Here is a 20,395-nt window from a genome sequence, read left to right as displayed (position 1 = left end):
CTCCCTGCTGAGCAGAGAGCCAGATGTGGGGCTTGACCCCAGGACCCTGAGATCATGACCTGAGCCAAAGGTAGAGGCTTTAACCCACTGAGCCACCCACATGCCCTGCAGTTTCTTTATCTTTCATCCACCAACAGACATGTGGGTTGTGCCCATGTCTTGGCTACTCCAAGTAATGCTGCAATCAATGTGGGCGTGCAAATACCTTTTTGAGTTAATGTTTTTATTTCCTTTGGATTTATTCCCAGAGGTAAAATTGCTGGGTCCTAAGGTAGCTCTGTTTTCAACTTTCGAGGCCCCTCCATGCTGTTTTCCATGGTGGTCGCACCAGCTGGCTTTCCCACCAACAGTGCACAATGGCTCCCTTTCTCCACATCCTGGCCAACACTTACTGTCGCTTATCTTTTGGGCACTGATCATCCTGACAGGTGTGAAGTGACCTCAGACTGTGGTTTTGATTTGAATCTCCTTGGTGGTCAGTGCTGTCGAGCACATTCTCGCGTGTCTGTTGGCCGTCTGTGCACGTTCTGGAACCAACAGACCATAATGCACAGTGGTATACAGAGTAAGCTACCTTTGTGTAAAAAAGAATAACAAAGCAAATGCACATTTTCTTGTATTTATATAAAGAAATACTGGAAGGGGGTGCCTGGGGGGCTCAGTTGGTTGAGCATCTGCCTCTGGATTTCAGCTCAGATTGGGATCTCAGGGGCGTGAGATCAAACCCCATGTGGGCTCTGCCCCTAGCAGGGCATGTCTCTGAGACTCTCCCTCTCCCACCGCCCCCCTCCCCCACTCCTGCTCACACTCATACTATCTCTCTCTCAAATAAATAGGAAAATCTTTTTAGGGGAGACTGGGTGGTTCAGTCATTAAGCATCTGCCTTCGGCTCAGGTCATGATCCCAGGGTCCTGGGATGGAGCCCTGAATCGGGTTCCCTGCTCGGCGGGAAGCCTGCTTCTGCCTCTCCCACTCCCCCCGCCTGTGTTCCCTCTCTCGCTGTCTCTGTCAAATAAATGAATAACATCTTTTAAAAAATTAAAATTAAAGATTCTTAAGAAAAGAAAAATACTGGGAGGATGAAGGAAAAAACCCTAATCCTAACCCTAACCCTAACTACTAAAAATGTTTACTTTCAGGATAAGGGTGATCTAGATGAAGACAGAGGTGTGGATGAGGTTTCTCAATGTATATTTTAAATATACTTTTCACTTTTGAAACATGTAAACATATTATTACCTATTCAATAGCAGCTTAAAAGCCAAGACAAAAGCGTAAGGAAGACAGGAAGATCAACCAAGCAAAACCACCCCTTACATCATAGGCACAGAAATACACAGAGCTTTTACACAGGCAATGATGCTCAACCTCACTGATAAATTAAATTAAAACACGACACCATTTATCAGCTATTGACTTTGCAAAGATCCAAACATTTCATAACACACTCCGCTGGAGGGGCTACAGGGCGACAAGCACTCTCGTGCGCCAGTGCTGGGCGGGGAAACTGACACAAACTGGCATTCTATAGTCACATACGCTTTGACTCAGCAATTCCACTTCTAAGAGTTTTCTTCACAAGCATAATTGCACATAACCACAAAGACCAATGTACAAAGATACTCTGTAATGCAGTAGCATGGAGCCTACAAACAAGAAAAAGTCTGTCATGGTACCTCCACACAGTGACTGTGAAACCGTCAAAAACAATGAGCGATGTCTGTATGTGCTGAAAGGAAACAATCCCCAATATACACCGCTAGCAAAGGGCGAGTATGGTGCGCAGCCATCTATGCCCCCAATACGCTTATACATGCGCGGAGGAAGAAGCTGGAGAAGAGTAAACATTTGTAACTTGTTGTTCTAAAAATCATCTTTTTTAAAATATTTTATTTATTTATTTGACAGGCAGAGACCACAAGTAGGCAGAGAGGCAGGCAGAGTGGGGGGGTGGCGGGGGGTGGAGCAGGCTCCCTGCTAAGCAGAGAGCTCGATGCAGGACTTGATCCCAGGACCGTGAGATCATGACCTGAGCCAAAGGCAGAGGCTCAACCCACTGAGCCACCCAGGCGCCCCAGGGTTTCCGTTTCTGCCTAAGATGCAGAAAGTTGCAGGGAATATCCCTTCCACTCTGACAAGAAACACCGAACAGAATACAGAATCTTTATTTCCTTGAGCTCATCAGGAGCTGAGGTCACAAAGCCCCAGGGTAGAAGTGGCTCAGGCAGCAAGCCTCCTTGGTGGTGAGACTAAACATACAGACTTCCAGGCACTCTTGAAGCCCTCAGCCTGGAACACAAGCCCAGGTACTGGCCTTCCTCTTCACCATAACAAGAAACAGGTTCCTGCAATTAAAACAGATATTTGGGGGGCGCCTGGGTGGCTCAGTGGGTTAAGCCTCTGCCTTCGGCTCAGGTCATGATTCCAGGGTCCTGGGATCAAACCCCGCGTCGGGCTCTCTGCTTGGCAGGGAGCCTGCTTCCTCCTCTCTCTCTCTCTCTCTGCCTACTTGTGATCTCTCTGTCAAATAAATAAATAAAATCTTAAAAAAAAGAAAAACAGATATTTGGGGGTGCCCTAGGGGGCTCAGTTGGTGAAGTGCCTGCCACCAGCTCAGGTCATGATCCTGGGGTCCTGGGATAGATCCCCACATCAGGCTCTCTGCTCGGCGGGGAGTTTGCTTCTCCTTCTACACCTTGCCCCAGCTCGTGCACTAGCTCTCTCTCTCTCTCTCTCAAAAATAAATAAATAAAATCTTTAAAACAGAACAAAACAACAAACAGATATTTGTCAACAGGATTCTCATTTCAGCTGAAGTGACTGTTCAATCTGCAACAGAATTTCTCCCTCCTGGACTACAGACACTGGGGCCCAATGCACACGCAGGATACTCAGCAGCATCCCTGGTCTCTACCCTCCAGATGCCAGGAGCACCCTCCCTATGAGCGCTCAGCACAAAAATGTCTCCAGATGATGCCAAATGTCTCCTGAGGATAGGGCTGACCTACTTTTACTAAAAAAAAAATAAAAATAAAAAATAAAAAACTCGGGGCGCCTGGGTGGCTCAGTGGGTTAAAGCCTCTGCCTTCGGCTCAGGTCATGATCCCAGGGTCCTGGGATCAAGCCTTGCATAGGGCTCTTTGCTCAGCAGGGAGCCTGCTTCCTCCTCTCTCTGCCTGCCTCTCTGCCTACTTGTGATCTCTGTCTGTCAAATAAATAAATAAATCTTTAAAAAAAAAAAAAAAAAAAACTCGTTGGCGCACCGGGGTGGCTCAGGTGGTTAAGCTTAAGCGTCCAACTCTTGATTTCGGCTCAGGTCATGATCTCAGGGTCCTGGGATTGAGTCCTGTATCAGGCTCTGCACTCAGTGGGAAGTCTGCTTCAGGATTCTCGTTCCCTCTGCCCATCCATCTCCCCAAATAAATATATAAATCTAAAAAATTACTTGTTTTTATCATCTGAAATTTAACTTTTTATTTTTGCTAAATATGGTATCCCTATCTGGTGGGGGGAAACCTCACCCTCAGTGAAACTATTGATCTAGACCCTCAAATACAAACATAAGCAGAAAACCAAGAATCACCAGGCATTTGAAGATGAAATGAATTCAAAAAGCTTTTTTTCAAATATATTCTTCTGCAGGGCCTTTGCACTTCCTGTTCCCTCTTTCTAGAAATGGGTTCCCGTAAATATCTGTATGGATGTGAGGGATAAAGCCAGGATATAATAAATATGCTAGGGAAAATTCTCACAAGATAAGATACCCAGAAAAGATGTGAATGCTGATGTGAAGAGGAAACAGTTCTTAGAAATTAAAAATATGACTACCAATCAATGGGCTGAACAGTAGAAAGTTTACAACTTACCCATAATCACTGAGCTAAAGGCTTGACTTGAGTACCTCAGAACACTGAGCACAAAAGGACAGAGTGATAGTAAGTACGAGAGAAAGGTTGGGACAAATCTGGAGAGTAGATCTACCAAACATATTTCTCAGACTCCCTTTCTGGATGTCTCCCTGCTGGGTTCTGCTAATGGGAAACACTGGTGGAAGAATGCAAGGTAGGGAAGAGGGAGACAGGACTCTCAGCAGCCATCAGCATCTGCCCAGTGGCAGAAGGCAGCCCCAGCTCCAGCTGTCAGCTTCCTCGAGCCACTTCTGAGGCATGAGCACCGACTGCATTAGCACCCCGCCCTCAGAGTCTGAGCAAGAGATGCACGGCTGCAGGCTCCCCTCCTGCAGGCTCTCAGCTGTGCTCCTGCCAAACATCACCTTTATGCCCCAGTTTGTTCAGCAATTTCTATACTTACTAATATCTGAGTACTTCCTTTTTGATCTTCTAGCCTTCTGAGATCCACATAAACCACAGCCTATACGGACGGCATTGTCTCTGTTGAGTATCTCGTGTGGCTTCTGTTTTCCCGTCGACAGCCTGACTGATAGTGTTTATTACCAGAAGCAGTCCTAGGAAATAAGCTCTTACCATGACCTTGAACTACAGACAAAGTAGATTCAGAGCAGAGAATGATACCAAGAATAAAAAAGGTAGTTTCATAACGATGGGTTAATTCATCAAGATAAAGTAACAATTCTAAACGTGTATTCAACTCATAATATAGGTTCAAAATATGAGGGAAAAAGTGATAAAACTTCAAGGAGAAACAGACAAACCCACAATTATAGTCTGAGATTTCAACACTCTTCTTTGAATTGGTAAAACAAGAAGACAGAAAATCAACAAGGATGTAGAACTATCCACCAACTTGACCTAATTGATATTTATAGAACACTCCACCCAACAATAACACGCACATTCTTTTCAAGTGCACACAGAACATTTATGAAGATAAACCATATATTAGATCAAGTCTCCACAAATTTACAAGGATTCCAATCATACAAAGTATGTATTCTAACTACAATGAAATGAAATTAGAAATCAACAACAGAACTATGTCTACAAATTAAATACACAGGTCACAGAAGAAATAACAGGAAAAACTAGAAAATATGTTGAATACAAATAAAAAAAAAAAACATACCAGAATTTCTGGAATGCCACTAAAGAAGTCCCAACGGAGAAATTCACAGGGCTGCATGTCTGTATTGAAAGACAAGGTGTGGGTTCTGAAGAAAACAATATGGAGTTTTCACAAAACAAAAACTAGAAAACATAGAACTACCACACGATACAGCATTTCTACTTTTTGGTATTAATCTGAAGAAAATGAAAACCCTAATTTGAAAAGATGTAGGAACCACTCCATCCACTGCAGCGTTATGGAAACAAGTAAGTGTCCACTGATAAACCAATGGGTAAGAAAGATGTGGTCCATGGACACAGCCCTAAAAAAGCTTGAAATCTTGCCATGTGCAACAAATGGAGGGACCTAGAGGGTCTTATGCTGAGTGCAATAAGTCAGTCAGAGAAAGACAATTATCATACGATCTCACTCATATGTGGAATCAAAGAATAAGACAAACGAATAGACAAAAGCAGAAACAGGGGGTAGAGCTCCATGGTACAGCATTTGACTGCATAAATCCAGAGAACAAACTGGTGGTTGCCAGAGGGGAGGGGGTGGCGATCAGGCAAAACAGGTGCAGGGGGAGTGGCAGGTGCAGGACGCTCAGTCCCCATGTCGCGCAGCCGAAGGCCCGCTCGCACTGTGCCGAGCACAGCCCGGCACCAGCGGCAAGTAGGAAAGGGGTCAAGTCAACGACTCCGGTCGGGCCTGAAGTGAGCGTGGGCAAGAGCGCGGGCGGCCGCGGGGTAGGAGCCGCGCCCCGAAGCCCGCACACCCCGCCGCGCGGTTCACTCGGACGCGTCGGAGCCCGCCAGGCCCCGGGCCGCGGACGCAGGGCGGAGATGGGCTGCCGCCTGCGGCTGCAGACAGGAGCGAGGACGCGCGAAGGGGCCAGGAACGGCGTGACAGTGGCCCCATTCAATGGGCTTGAGCGACGGGAGAAACACAAGGGCACAGGGAAGGGGAAAGGGGCCACGGGCCTCCCGCGCCGGCCTCTTCCCTCAGCCGCCGCCGCGGCAGCTCCCGAAAGAATGTTTTCGGCAAGCGGCGCGCTCCGGGAGGCCTCGAGCTGCTTCGGTCTCCGTGTGGCCGCTGACGGTGTGGCGGTTTCTCCAGCGCGTGGCCGTGTGACTGCAGCAACACCGCTGGCGACTGACCAGATCCTGGCCCGGGCCTGCTGGTCCGCGGCCTGAGGACTCTGCCGGCAGGAAGGGCAAAAGTCACTGGAACGCGGCACACCCACGGCCCCAGGAGCAATTCCAAGGCATCCCCGCGAGCCGGGAGGAATTGCAGAGACGAGCCACCAGCGAGCCTCCAGCCAAGACCTCAAGGATGCAGATCCCAGCCTCTCCCGACACACCCGCTCCGCCCACCGGACAGCGCGGGACCGGAGTCCGCACCAGCTGCAGCCACTGCCCCGGACACAGCCCCGCCACAGGATGACATCAACACAGCCCCGGAAGCCGGCGGGCGGCTACTGACCGGCTGCACAGGGGGGCTATTTGCCCTCTGCAGCAACCAGCAGGCATCAGCAGGAACAGTTCACTTTCCATTGGCACGAACAGTAGCACGTCTTTATGATATTGTCCCCAAACCATGGACGCTCTGCTACTCTGCCATAATCTAGTCCATAGAGACTGTGACTTCCTTGACACGTCTCAGACATCACACTGGTATGCTACATTAATGACATCGTGCCCATAGACCTGCTGAGCGCAAGCAGAGAGCGCCTGTGATTAGTAAAACAATGCATGCCAGAAAGCATGAAGTGAACACAGTAGGTTTCCTGAGCCTGACCCCGAAGTGAAGTTTCTAATGGCACAGTGATCTGGAGCATGCTATCTTCTCCAAAGTGGAACAGAAGCTGCTGCGCTTGTCCCAAGTACACAAGCACACTAGGACAGTTATTATAAACGTGTTCCTGGGGTTCCTGGCCAGCTCAGTCAAAAGGGCATGCAACTCTTCGTCTAGGGGTCCTGATCTTGGGGCTCATAATTCCAAGCCCCATGTTGAGGGTAGAAATTACTAAAAAAAATGAATTAAAAGTAAATATATATGTCCCACATATTCAAGAAGGCACACAAAGCATTAGCATATTAAGAAGATATGAAAAATTAAAGAGATACAAATTTACCTTCTAAAGATGAAAAATATAAGGTCTAAAATGAAAACCACACTGAATGGCATGAACAGCAGATTACACATTGCAGAAGAAAAGATAAGTAAAAAACCGAAGATATAACTATCACCAAGAAATAACTATAGACCAGAGCGCCTGGGGGACTCAGTGATGAAGTGTCTGCCTTCTGTTCACACCATAATCCTGGGGTTCTAGGATCGAACCCCATGTTGGGCTCCCTGCTCAGCCGGGAGACGGCTTCTCCCTCTGCCCACCCCTGCCCGCTCACACACACTCTCTCTCTCAAATAAATAAATAAAATATTTAAAAATAAATAAATAGATAGCTAGATAAAGCAAAATGCATGACAACAATAGCATAAAGAATACAAGGTCAGAATTGGGAATATACTGTTATAAGGTCCTTACACTATACATGAAGTTGTGTATTATTATTTAAAGAAAGACTGCAATTAGTTAAAGATGTATATTTTAGGGGCGCCTGACTGGCTCAGTGGGTTAAAGCCTTTGCCTTTAGCCCAGGTCATGGTCCCAGGGTCCTGGGATGGAGCCCGACATCGGGCTCTCTGCTCAGCGGGGAGCCTGCTTCCTCCTCTCTCTCTGCCTGCCTCTCTGCCTACTTGAGATCTCTCTCTGTATATCAAATAAATAAATAAAATCTTAAAAAAATAAAGATGTATATTTTACACTATAGGGTAAGTAGTAAAAATTAAAAGGTTATGATTGTCAAGTTAACATGAAGATAAAATCGAGTAACGGAAAAGGCTTGATTAACCCAAGAGAAAGCAAAAACATAAGACAAAGGAAACAAAGAACAGAGAGAACAAATGGAAAACAGCTAGCAAGATGGCAGATTTTATTTGAAACATTTCAATAATCATATTTTATGTGAATAAACTAAATATCCCAATTAAAATGAAGAGGCTAGGATTGCATTTTAAAAGGCAAAATCCAGCTATATGCTGTGTGTAAGAAACTCGTGTTAAATATAAAGACACTTGGGGCACCTGGCTGGCTCAGCCTGTAGAGCACGCAACTTTTGATCTTGGGGTTGTGACTTTGAGGCTCACAGTGGGCACAGAGATTACTTAAAAACAGATAAGTAAACAAACAAATAAGTAAAATTTAAAGAAGAGACAGGTAAGTCAGAAGTAAAAGAATGGAAAAAGATGTAACACACAAGCATGTATCAAAAGAAAGATGGGATACTTACATTGATATAAGAAAAATAGATTTCAGACAAGAAATGGCATCACAGATGATAAAGAGAAACATTAAATAATGACAAAGGGTTATTGTACAAGAAAACATAATAATTCTAAATGTGTTCAAATAAAAACAGAGCATTGAAATATATGAGTTAAAAGCAAATAGAACTAGAACAAGAAATGTACAAATCCAGTTAGAGATGGAAACTTTTACACTCCTTTCTCAGTACTTGACTGTAAAAGTAAGCAAAAAACACTAAGGATATAGAACAGAAGAACAGTATCAACCAACCTGACCTAACTGGCATTTACAGAACATTCTGCACAACAAGAGAAGAATGCATGCTTTTTTCATGTGCACACATAATATTCACCAAATAAAACTTTACTGTGGGCCCCAATATAAATAACAAATTTGAAAGAACAGAAGTCATACAGAGTTTGTTCATAGATCATAATGGAATGCAGTAGAAATTAAGAATAGAAAGATATCTAGAAAATCTCCCAATATGTGGAAATTAAACAAACTCTCTAAGCAACCCTTGGGTCAAAGAGGAAATTTCAGGGGCGCCTGGGTGGCTCAGATGGTTAACCGTCTGCCTTCAGCTCAGGTCATGATCCCAGGGTCCTGGGATGAAGTCCCACATTGGGCTCTCTGCTCAGCGGGGAGTCTGCTTCTCCCTCTCCCTCTTCCCCTGCTTGTGCTCCCTCTGTCTCAAATGAATAAAATCTTTAAAAAAAGAGTAAGTTTCAGAAGAATATTAAGTAATATTTTGAAATAAATGAAAATGAAAATACAACGTATCAGAGGCACCTGGGGACACAGTTGGTTAGGTGTCTCTTGGTTTTGGCTCAGGTCCAGATCTCAGTCAGGGTCATGCAATTAAGCCCCACATCAGGCTCCCTGCTCCATGTGGAGTCTGCTGCATACTATCACTTCCTCTCCCTCTGCCCTTCCCCCCACATTCTCTCTTCTAAAATAAATAAATAAATCTTAAAAAAAGAAAACACATCAAATTTTGTGGAATGCACCTAAAGCAATGCTTAGAGGTAAATTTATTAAATTCTTATATTAGGAAACAGAAGTAATTTAGTTACTAATTACTCAAAATAGTAATTTAAGTTTCCACCTTAAGAAAGTAAAGATAAAGTTAAATCCAAAGCAATCAGAAGATCATAAATAGTAAAGATAAGAGGATAAATCCATGAAATGGAAAGCAGAAAAGTAGAGATCAATGCAACTATAAGTTGGTTCTTAGAAAATATCAGTAAAATTAATAAAACTTACCGAGACTGATCAGGAAAAAAATAGACAAGAAAGAAACTGCAGTATCATAAATGAAAGAGAAAGCATCACTATAGATCCTATAGATATTAAAAGGATAAGTGAATATAACAAACAACTTTATGACAATTAATTCAAGTACTTAGATGAACTACAGAAAATCCTTGAAAAACATTAACTACCAAAGCTCATTCAACAAGATACAAGTAATCTATATAGTTCTGTTACCTGTTTTTTTAAAAAGATTTTATTTATTTATTCATGGGAGACAGACAGAGAAAGAGAGGGAGGCAGAGGCAGAGGGAGAAGCAGGCTCCCTATGGAGCAGGGAGCCCAAGGTGGGACTTGATCCCAGGACCTCTGGATCACACCTGAGCTGAAGGCAGAAGCTTAACCATCTGAGCCACCCAGGGGCCGAGTCCTATTACCTGTTAAAAAGAAATTATATTTGTAGTTAATAACCATCCCACAAAGAAAAGTTCAGGTCCAGATGGTTTCTTCAGTGAATTTTACCACTTAAGGAAAAGAGAACAGCAATACTACACAATATCTTTCAGAAAATTAGAAAGGGTCGGGGGCAGGACACTTCCCAAATCATTTTATGAGGCAGCATTATGCTGACATCAAAGCCAGACAAAGATAGTACAAAAAAGGAAAACTACAGACCAATATCCTTCACAGACAAAGCAAATATCCTCAGCAAAATAAAAGCCAATTAAATCAAGCAATATATGAAAAGAGTAATATATTACAACCAAGTGAAGCTTATCCCAAAAGCTCAAGTCTGGCTGAACATGCAAAAATCAATCAATAATTCAGAATAATTCGCCATAGTAACAGACAAAAAAAGGAAAAAGTATACTATTATTTTTGTAGATGCAGTAACGGCAAAAATTTATGAAAATCCAAGTAATAAAAAAAGTCTCAGCAAACTAGCAGTTCGAGGGAACTTCCCTGACTTGATAAAAGGCAACTACAAAAAGCTTATGGCTGCCATGCTGAAAAGGTAAAAGACTAAATGCTTTCCCCCTAGGATCAGAAAAAACAGTCGAGGATATCTGCTCTTGTGACTTCTCTGCAACACTGGCAGTACCACAGGTTCAAAGTATAAACAAGGCTACCAGAACTCAGTATGTGAGTTTAGCAAGGTTGCAGAATATAAGGTCAATATAGAGAAACCAGTTGACAATCTGATTCTGAAGCTGATGTGGAAAAGCAAAGGACCCAGAACAGCCGAAACAACTCTCTGAAAAGAAAAACGAAGTTGGAGGACTAAAACTGCCTGATTTCAAGAATTATGATAAAACTATTGTCATCAAAACAGCATGGTATTTGCATAAAGATAAACAACGAAATCAATGGAACAGACTACAGAATACAGAAATAGACCCACAAATCACAACCAATTCATTCTTAAAGTTGCAAAAGTAATTCAATGGGGTACAGACAGCCTATTCCATAAATGGTATTGCAACAAAAGCAGGATTATTATTATAATCCACAACATAAATATACCTTTGGCAGAATTTAATTTGAATGGATCACTGATCTAAATGTAAAATATAAAATTGGGGCATCTGGGTGGCTCAGGGGGTTAAAGCCTCTGCCTTCAGCTCAGATCATGATCTCAGGGTCCTGGGATCCAGCTCTACATAAGGTTCCCTGCTCAGTGGGAAGCCTGCTTTTCTGTCAGTTTTGTCCCCTCCCCTGTCCCCACTTTTGTTCTGTCTGTGCCAGATAACTAAATAAAATGTAAAAAAAATTAATGTAAATTCTTATGATTTATAATCGTTGTTACAGAATTCTTTAAAATTGAGAAAATAACCTGGCGATTCACAGACGTGTACTCCTGAGGATAAAAATATATTATATGTTTATTTAAAAAATTTTAAAAATTGAGAAAATCAAAGATAAATATTCATCAGTAGAAAAACTGAGAAAATAAAAGACAAATGTACATCAATAGAACAATTATTAAATTATGTTACATCTATTACAAGAAATATTAGGCAATGGTTTAGAAGTATAAAGTAAATTTATATGTACTAATTTGGAAAGATGTCCAAAATTATCGTGAAAAAAGTAAACTGTCGGACAATTTGTATAGTATGATCTCATTTGTATAAAAATAAAATATGTTTTGAAGACATTTTTCTAGAATGATATTCACCAAACTGCTAACAGTTGTTATCCCTAGGGAGGGTTGTGGAATGAGGTGGGGTTCAGGGAACGGGGGTCTTTCACTTTTTAGTCTACTTATTCCTAGACTGTTTGAATTGTTTCTAGAATATATTCATATATTTTTGAAACAAAAACCACAAAAGAGTCAACTACTATCTTTTAAAAGAGCAGTGATAAAAATAACTTTCTGATTGCCTTGGCTCATGGATTCAAGAGGATGAAGTACGAGCTTACCTTGGACTGAAATATTTACCTAAAAATAGACTCGGCTTCCATCTGTAATCTAACAAGCATTCGCGGAGCACTGCCCGTTGGCTTGCAGCGCAGAGAACTGAGTCATTGCCGCTGCTGGGCCACTAACCAGTTTTGTTATGTTATTGTGTTACAAACGTTTGACTGTGGACGTTTTGGAAACAGGGATCCGTGTCTTTGCCCCATCTCTGTAGTAGCCCGACACAGGGCCTGATTCAGAGTTGGCGGGCAACTGAAATAAAGACCAAGTCCTCGTGACAATGTCGGAATTAAAGGTGGCCGCTAGGACAGGGCGATCCGCGCCGCGCTGAACTGACACGTGCTCGCCATCTAGTGGCCATAGGGATTTCCGCGAAAGCAGGAGATCAGGAGAAACCACACTATGTGTTCTGGGATGCCTTCCCCCTCCCCCAAAGATAGATAGATAGATAGATAGATAGATAGATAGATAGATAGATAGATAGATTTATTTATTTATTTATTTGAGAGAGAGACCGTGAGAGAGAGCATGAGAGGCGGGAAGGTCAGAGGGAGAAGCAGACTCCCCAAGGAGCTGGGAGCCCGATGCGGGACTCGATCCCGGAAGTTCAGGATCATGACCTGAGCCGAAGGCAGTCGTCCAACCAACTGAACTACCCAGGCGCCCTCTGGGATGACTTTTAACACAACAGCATTGCAGAGCCAAAGAGCCCTCAGAAAAAGTTGACCAGCATCAAGTAAAAGGTCTTGGTTTATGTGTTGGGACTGCTGGTAAGAGGACCTCTAGGTACTCCTGTTTTAAGTCTCCTCCATCAGCATCCTACCATCAGATGCCTCCCTCATCTATAAGCTGTGGGCAAAGTTCACCTTGCCATATCTCCACCTCCACCGAAAGGAATGAAATGCATATGGTATTAGGTATGTACATGCACGCTTTCCCAAAACTGATGAAATACTAATCATCTTTCCTGAGACAGTCTACTTGGGACAAGATAGAAAACAAGACCAGAAAAAGAAAATCTTCCATAAACGTTACCCTCCAGGTGCACAATCTTTTTCTGAATCATCAGAAATCATCGTGAGAGTGAGCGGCACTGTAAAAATAGGTAGTGAACCTGGAAGAAGCCTCACATGTCAAAGGACCACAAGGAAAGCCATTATGAGTTGGCTTTATAAACAGTCTTTGTGCCTGTCCCCTGCCCTTGCAGAGCTCAGGGAGCAGGTTTACTTGTCCTGCAAGTATCTTCATCGTTAAGGGAGCAACTGTGTAGTAACAGTCTGAAAAGTACCAGACCTTGTGTTTATGGAGTATGGGACTCAGAGAGAATAATGAAAGGACAGACATCTGCCTGGCAAGTTGAACAATATTCCTCTAAAATGTTGCTCAGCAGTGAGGTGCCTGGCTGGCCCTGCCAGTACCGCGTGCAACTCTTGATATTGGGGTTGGGAGTTCCAGCCCCACGTTGGGTGTACAGATGACTTTACAAAAAATCTTTTAAAAATTAAAAATCAATAAAATAAATAAATCTTTAAAAAATATATTGTTAAAATGTTGCTCCGCAGACTGAACAACAGAGACTTCTCAACAACTCCTGAGACACACTGTGTAGTTTAGGGTCAATGGGGAAAGTGGCCGAGTCATGTCCAAAAATGGGTCCTGTCATTAGAATTCCACCTCCTCCCGGTTCACACGGTAGGTGCCTCGTAAACGTGAGAAGAAAAACGGAGGTGCAACTCGGCGGCCCCGGGGATCCCGGGATGGCAGCGCGGTCTACACAGGAACGGCGCCTCCCGAGCAGGCGTGTTTGTCCCGAGCACCGAGCTCTGCAGCTGCAGAGAAGGTACGAATCCTGAACAACATGGATCCAACCACCTACTCCTAAACGTGGCAAGCAGCGCCAGCATCTATTTCCATGCGGTCCCCGAGGACTCGAGCGCGTCTTGCTCTCAGGAACAATCAGGTACTCCGGGGTGGCCCGTTTTCTAGCGTCGCGCCCGGCCCGGCGGCGCCACACGGAACCTGGCACTGCCGCGCGCAGGAGGATGCGCTCTCCCCAGCGCCCCGTCTCTCCCCCGGCACGAGTCCTCGGCTCCGGCCGGTGCTCGGAAAGCGCGGTGTCAGCAGAAAGAGCCGAGAAGCGACGACGAGAGAAACCATGAGTGTCCCCGGGAAAGGTTCCCGAAGACGCGAGTCCGCCGACAGCCCCACGAGAGAGCGCCGCAGACGGCGCCGGGGGAGCCCCGAGCCCCGCCGCCCCTCTCCGCCCCGCGCCGGCCTCCACGCGCCGCGTAGCCCGCGGGCTCTGCCCCGGGGCCGCTTCCCGCCCCCCCCCCCCCCCCGCCCGCTTGAGCTCGGCGGCGCGGCGGAGCCTCCCGGTCCGACCCCGCGGCCGCCGGTACTCGACGTGCGTGTGCGTCCGCGCGGCCCGAGGACGCCCCCACTCACGTAGCGCTGCAGCTTCCTCTCGGGGGGCGACGTGACGAGCCAGCCCGTGCACACGGCGTCGCCCGCACTCATCGTGGCCGCCGCCGCCGCCGCTTCCTCCAGCTGGGTCGCCGGGGCAGGAGGAGGAAGTCGGGCCGGGGATGCCGGCGGGGCGGGCCCAGCTCCGCCCGCCCGGCACCGCCCCGAGCCCCCGCCGCGACCCCCGCCCCCCCCCCCCCCGGCCGCTGCGCTCCCCGGGGACGGAGGCGAGGCGAGGCGGGGAGGAACGGCGCCACCGCCGCGACCCAGACGGCGCGGGGAGCGGGGCGGCGGGGCGGCCGGGGGCTAGTGGAGGCGGGCGAGCCCCCTCGTGCGGAACTCCGGGCCCGGGGATCCCGGCGGCGAGCCGAAGCCGGGGACCCGCACCTGCGAGCGCCAGGACCAGGGAGGCGCGAAAGCGAAGCTCCCGTCCGACGTCCCCGTCCCCCACCAGTCCCGCTGTGAGCGGCTGCGGAGGGGCTCTCGCACGCCCCTCCCCCGGAATCACCGTCCCGCGGCGCCGAGCTCGGCGGCCGAGGAACTCAAACGTCCTCCGGGACCCTGAGCTTTATAAACTTTATGCCCCGGAGGTGCCATCCGCGGCCTCGCGGCCCCCGGGGCTTTCAGGGCTGAGTCTCTGAACGGCCGGGCTGCCGTGTGCGCCGAGCACTTTCCACGACACCGAGAACCACAACCAGCTGCCGCCACGCGCGCTCGCGGCCCTGAGCTAACGTTGGGAGAGACAGGCCGGCCGGGGCCAACGTACTGTGTGTACAGACAAGCACTGACGATCACCCTGAAACCAGCACCCCCCCCCCCCCCCCCCCCCCCCGTCCATGCGCAGCATCTCCCTGAGGTTTGTTATCACCTGCACGGCACCCAGACCCATACTGCTTTCCCCGTGCTGTCGTGCCTGTCCCGAGAAACTCACACTTGCAAGACGAATAAATAAACGCCATATCATTTCTGCGACTTACAAAGAGACTTCTCGGCTCTGAGGTCCCACCCCCCATGCACTATTATTACCTTCTCACACGTGGACTCCGGGTACCGCCAGCGCTCACGCCTCTCCGAACCCACGGCCCCCAGACCACCACCGCAGTCCGCGACTTCCCTCCTGCTTTCCAAACCTCACAGACCTGTAGCTCGCTGGCCAAACCTAATTCGCATCTAGAAACCTCGAGTCAAGGGAGAACGGTAAATATCTTTTAAAATTTTTTTTAGCTCTCCTACCTTTTCAAACAGGAGACCCGCATATGCACCACAGCCCACCCCCTAACTACTCAGTATCTATGCACACCCTGTGCGCAAAATAAACTCACTGAAGGAACAACCGCTGCTCCCACCAAAACAACGCGCTGTCCCTCCTCCCAACTGAGAAGCTCTCCTTGAAACAGGAAACCAAAAGTGCCCTTGGTCAGTGCAGCCATCTCTGGGAAACAGTCATTGCTCTTCTAGTTCCGACATCACCCCACCTCAATATCCTGCAGCCTAAAGGAAAACACTAGAAAGCTAACCTCTGCCACCATTTATTTGATATGCATAAAATATAAACAGAAAATTGAAAAACTTTGTATGTGACACACAGTGACTACAATCCTTAGTTCTGTGACTGCTTTACGATCTTCTTCCTTCTACTGCCCGCCCTGTACTCCCTTTGTTCTCCAGCCAAGAGCTCAGGTGCTCCGAATTCGTTATTGCATGAGTACACGAACCTCTGTCCCCACCTGGTCTGAATCCTCAGTGGCCCTGCCTAGCATGGCTGCGAGGGGACGGGCCCCAGAGGACTGTAGCTGTGCAAATTGCTCGCTCACCAGTTCAAGGTACTTCCCTGATCCTCTAAGACAGTTCCTCCACCTTTCAGCACATTTTCCCCCAACCCGTGCAATAATACAGTCGTCAACACGCCAACCCTCCCAGCAGGCCAGGTGCTGCAGGGCAATGAGATCCGAGTAGGACTAGTGCAGTCCCTCAGCACAAGCACACTGGTGTGTGTCTTTTGTGTTTTACGATTTTTCCCTCCCCCATCCCTCCCTCCCTTCCTTCCTTCCTTCCTGAAAATTCTATGCCCGGGACACCTGGGTGGCTCAGTCAGTTAAGCATCTACCTTCACCTCAGATCAGCATCTCCAGGTCCTGGGATCAAGCCCCAAGTCCCTGCTCAGAGGGGAGTCTGTTTCTCCCTCGACCTCTGCCCCTCCCCCCACTCCTGTGCTCAAGCACTCTCTCAAATAAATTTTTATAAAGTAAACTCTACCCCCAACAGGGGACTCAAATTCACGACCTCAAGATCAAGAGTCAAATGCTCAACTGACTGAGCCAGCCAGGTACTTCTGTCTTTGACTGATTTTCTTAGGTGAGATCCTACAAAAGTGGGTCAAGTGCAGTAAGTCTGTGGGCAGAAGCAAACGCTGGCGAAGTGTGGCTTACAGTAAGTGCCTGTGCAAGTGGGGCAAATTGCTGCACGTTCGAGATGGATGTAATATCTCATCCTGCCACCACAAAGCTGGCTGGTCGCCCCAGCAGTGCTGCCTGATCGGAGGCTGTCACTCCTGTGGGCAAGTTGAGTCCATAGCAGTGGCAGTGACCACACCAGCTGATGCCAGTCCCTGGGAGCCTCACGACTTGTGGCAGATTCCCTTAACCTTTTGCCATTCGCTTCCCTCTGAGACTTTGACCCACATACCTAGTCACAAAGAACTCCCTCTGAGGTTACAGGGGCAAGTCAAGGGAAAGGAGACGGTGCAGCAGAGACGGGAGCCGCTCACTCAGGCAACTTTCTTGTTTCTCCTATGAGGACCGGCCAGAGGCTCCGTGTCGCCTGCCGGTGTGTCAGGCTCTGCTCATCTTGGATCTACACGATTGTAAAGGTCAGGAACTACTGTTCCTGGAACCGCCACGGAACCTCTCCTGACCCTCGGTACTGCTGAAAACACGCAGCCTCACAGATGACTTGTTGAATGCGTGGGTGTGCAGCAATTGTGCACTTTTTGTGTTTTTTAAGCAAACACTACCCCCAACCTGAGGCCCCAATCACGCCCCTGAGATCGAGTCGCGCTCTGCTGGAGCCAGCCAGTGCCCCAGGTGTGCAATAATTAGATGCGGTACACACTGCCAACAGAATCCAAGGACCTGCACCTGCCATGGCATCCCTTTCTGAGCGGGAGGCGGCATGAGGGGCAGCGACCCATTGAATACCCAACGTGGTCCCACCCGTCTCAAGATGTTTCTTGAGGGTCAGGCTTTTGAGTGTCCCCGGGCTTTATCTCCTGTCCTCTGGCATACATGTTTATTAATAAAATAACTACCTCTTGATCACCAGGTCCAGTAAGCATAAGGTCTTCAGTATAATGGACCAGCATGATATTCCCCATAACCGTGGCAAAAATCAAGTTCCATTCACCCCAGATTATGACACGGAGCCAGAGAGACATAGCCTGCAGCCAGACACTAAAGCTGTACTTCTGGTCCAGCCAGACAAAGGCGAGCTGCTTCCGATAGAGAAGAGAGCCTTTGTCAGGCAAATAGCCACTTGCCAGGTACCAGGGGCTGCGTTAATTTACTCCAGAAAAGCAACAGCATCTGGAACAGCAACTTCAATTCAAGTCACAACCTGATGAATTTTGCAGTTACCCACTGTTTGTCTCCAGGCTAACCGTGTCAGTTACATAAGGATGTGATATGGACAGTCATTCTGGCAGCTTCCAGGGGGCACCGCTCTCTCTTCCAGACGAATCCAAATTGCTTCTGCAGGGTTACTCCTCCTAAATTTCTAGGGAGAGATGACCTGTTTGTACTGCAACTTTTAATTCCCTTTCAGCAAGCCCCTTCCTAGCTTCTCTGCCTTCCAGCCCAGAAGAGGAGATCCATTTGAATAACAAGTGGTTTTCAGCACCTGAATTCCCTAGACCACGGCTTCCCCGCTTATTATTATTTTAAAATAGGTTTGGCTTGGCCTTTCATTGAGTCCCATAAACCTTAGGACTAGAAGGATTTGCAAACATAAATATCTACTATTAAGAGTTTTATTTTAGGGGCGCCTGGGTGGCTCAGTTGGTGAAGCATCTGCCTTTGGCTCAGGTCATGATCCCAGGGTCCTGGGATGGAAACCCCCCCCCCCCACCCCGCATCCGGCTCTGGCTCCCTGCTCATCAGGGAGCCTGCTTCTCCCTCTGTCTCTGATCCTCCTCCCCCTGCCTGTGCTCCCTCTCTCCCTGTCAAATAAATAAATAAATGAGATCTTTAAAAATAAAATAAGGGGCACCTGGGTGACTCAATGGGTTAAGCCTCTGTCTTCAGCTCCCGTCATGATCTCAGGGTCCTGGAATATAGGCCCACATCTGGCTCTTTGCTCAGCAGGGAACCTGCTTCCCCCCCAACCCCCACCTGCTTGGGCTCTCTCTTTCTCTGTCAAATAAATAAATAAAATCTTTTTAAAAATTAAATAAATAAAATAGTATGAAATTATCATCACAAGTCCAAATCAAACATATGGGAACTCATTCTATGAGGACAGTATTACTCTGATACCAAAACCAGAAAAAGGCAGTAAAACAAAAAAAGAAAAAAAAAAAAACTACTGACCATTATGCCTCATGAATCTAGATGTACAAACCCTCAGCAAAATACTGGCAAGTAGAATTCACTTTTTTACGTAAAAAGATTATACACCATGACTAGGTGGGGTTTACTCCAGAGACACAAGGCTCCTTCGATACATGAAAGTCGATCAGGGGCACCTGGTTGGCTCCCATGGTGGAATGTGTAAATCTTGACCTCGGGGTATTGAGTTCAAGCCCCGTGCTGGGGAGCAGCAGTTACTTATACGAACAGAAAAGAAATCAATGCAATCCACCATGTTAACAATCTAAAGAAAAGTCATACACTTGTATTGATTGATGCAGAACAAGCATTTGACAAAACCCAGCACCAAGCCATGACAGACACCCTCAAAAAGCTAGGAATGGTAGGGGAGCTTCTGCAACTTGTTGAAGAACGTGCACAGAAGATGTACTGGTTAAAAACCAGGTGCTTTTCAAAAACAAACAAACAAACAAAAAACAAACAAAACAAAACCAGACACTTTTCTCTTAAGATTGGAAACAAGGCAAGAATATCTGCTCTCCCACGCTCCTGGATTGGAAGAACAAATACTGTGAAAATGTCTATGTTGCCTAAAGCAATCTACACGTTTAATGCAATCCCTATCAAAGTACCATCAATTTTTCTCAAAGAAGTGGAATAAATAATCCTAAAACTTATATGGAACCAGAAAAACCTCAAATAGCCAGAGGAGGGGTGCCTGGGTGGCTCAGTGGGTTAAAGCCTCGGCCTTCAGCTCAGGTCATGATCCCAGGGTCCTGGGATTGAGCCCCATGTTGGGCTCTCTGCTCAGTGGGGAGCCTGCCTCCCCCCTCTCTCTGCCTGCCTTTCTGTCTACTTGTGATCTCTGTCTGTCAAATAAATAAATAAAATCTTTTAAAAAATAGCCAGAGGAATGTTGAAAAGGAAAGCCAAAGTTGGTGGCATCACATTTCCAGACTTCAAGCTCTATTACAAAGCTGTCATCATCAAGACAACATGGCATTGGCACAAAAACAGACTCAGAGATCAATGGAACAGAATAGAGAGCCCAGAAATAGACCCTCAACTCTATGGTCAACTAATCTTCGACAAAGCAGGAAAGAATGCCCAATGGAAAAAAGACAGCCTCTTCAACAAAGGGTGTTGGGAAAATTGGACCGCCACATGCAGAGAAATGAAACTGGACCATTTCCTTACACCACACACAAAAATAGACTCCAAATGGATGAATGACCTCAATGTGAGACAGGAATCCATCAAAATCCTTGAGGCGAA

At 46.8% G+C, this 20,395-nt stretch overlaps 1 protein-coding gene across 6 annotated transcripts in view; it reads right to left on the bottom strand.

Annotated features, from left to right (window-relative positions):
• Positions 1 to 20,395, bottom strand: part of GAB3 (GRB2 associated binding protein 3) — a 92,965-nt gene that overhangs the window by 64,459 nt on the left and 8,111 nt on the right. For 2 of the 6 annotated variants that reach the window (XR_009401272.1, XM_059385064.1), the window contains exon 1: positions 14,520 to 14,627. The exons of 1 other annotated variant lie outside the window; for it this stretch is intronic. Coding sequence is in view for 1 of the 5 variants with exons in the window: in XM_059385064.1 (XP_059241047.1) it covers positions 14,520 to 14,591 (72 nt within the window). In the remaining 4 variants the exon portion in view is untranslated. Of the gene's footprint in view, positions 1 to 4,312; positions 4,467 to 5,044; positions 5,104 to 14,519; positions 14,628 to 20,395 lie in introns of those variants that run through there. 3 more of the 6 variants (XM_059385067.1, XM_059385066.1, XM_059385069.1) reach the window with 3 other exon arrangements.

The sequence above is a fragment of the Mustela nigripes genome, chromosome X, assembly GCF_022355385.1.
Source record: "Mustela nigripes isolate SB6536 chromosome X, MUSNIG.SB6536, whole genome shotgun sequence".
Lineage (NCBI taxonomy): Eukaryota > Metazoa > Chordata > Mammalia > Carnivora > Mustelidae > Mustela > Mustela nigripes.
The sequence above is the reverse complement of the archived record's forward strand: the minus strand, read 5'-3'. Positions and strand labels throughout refer to the sequence as shown.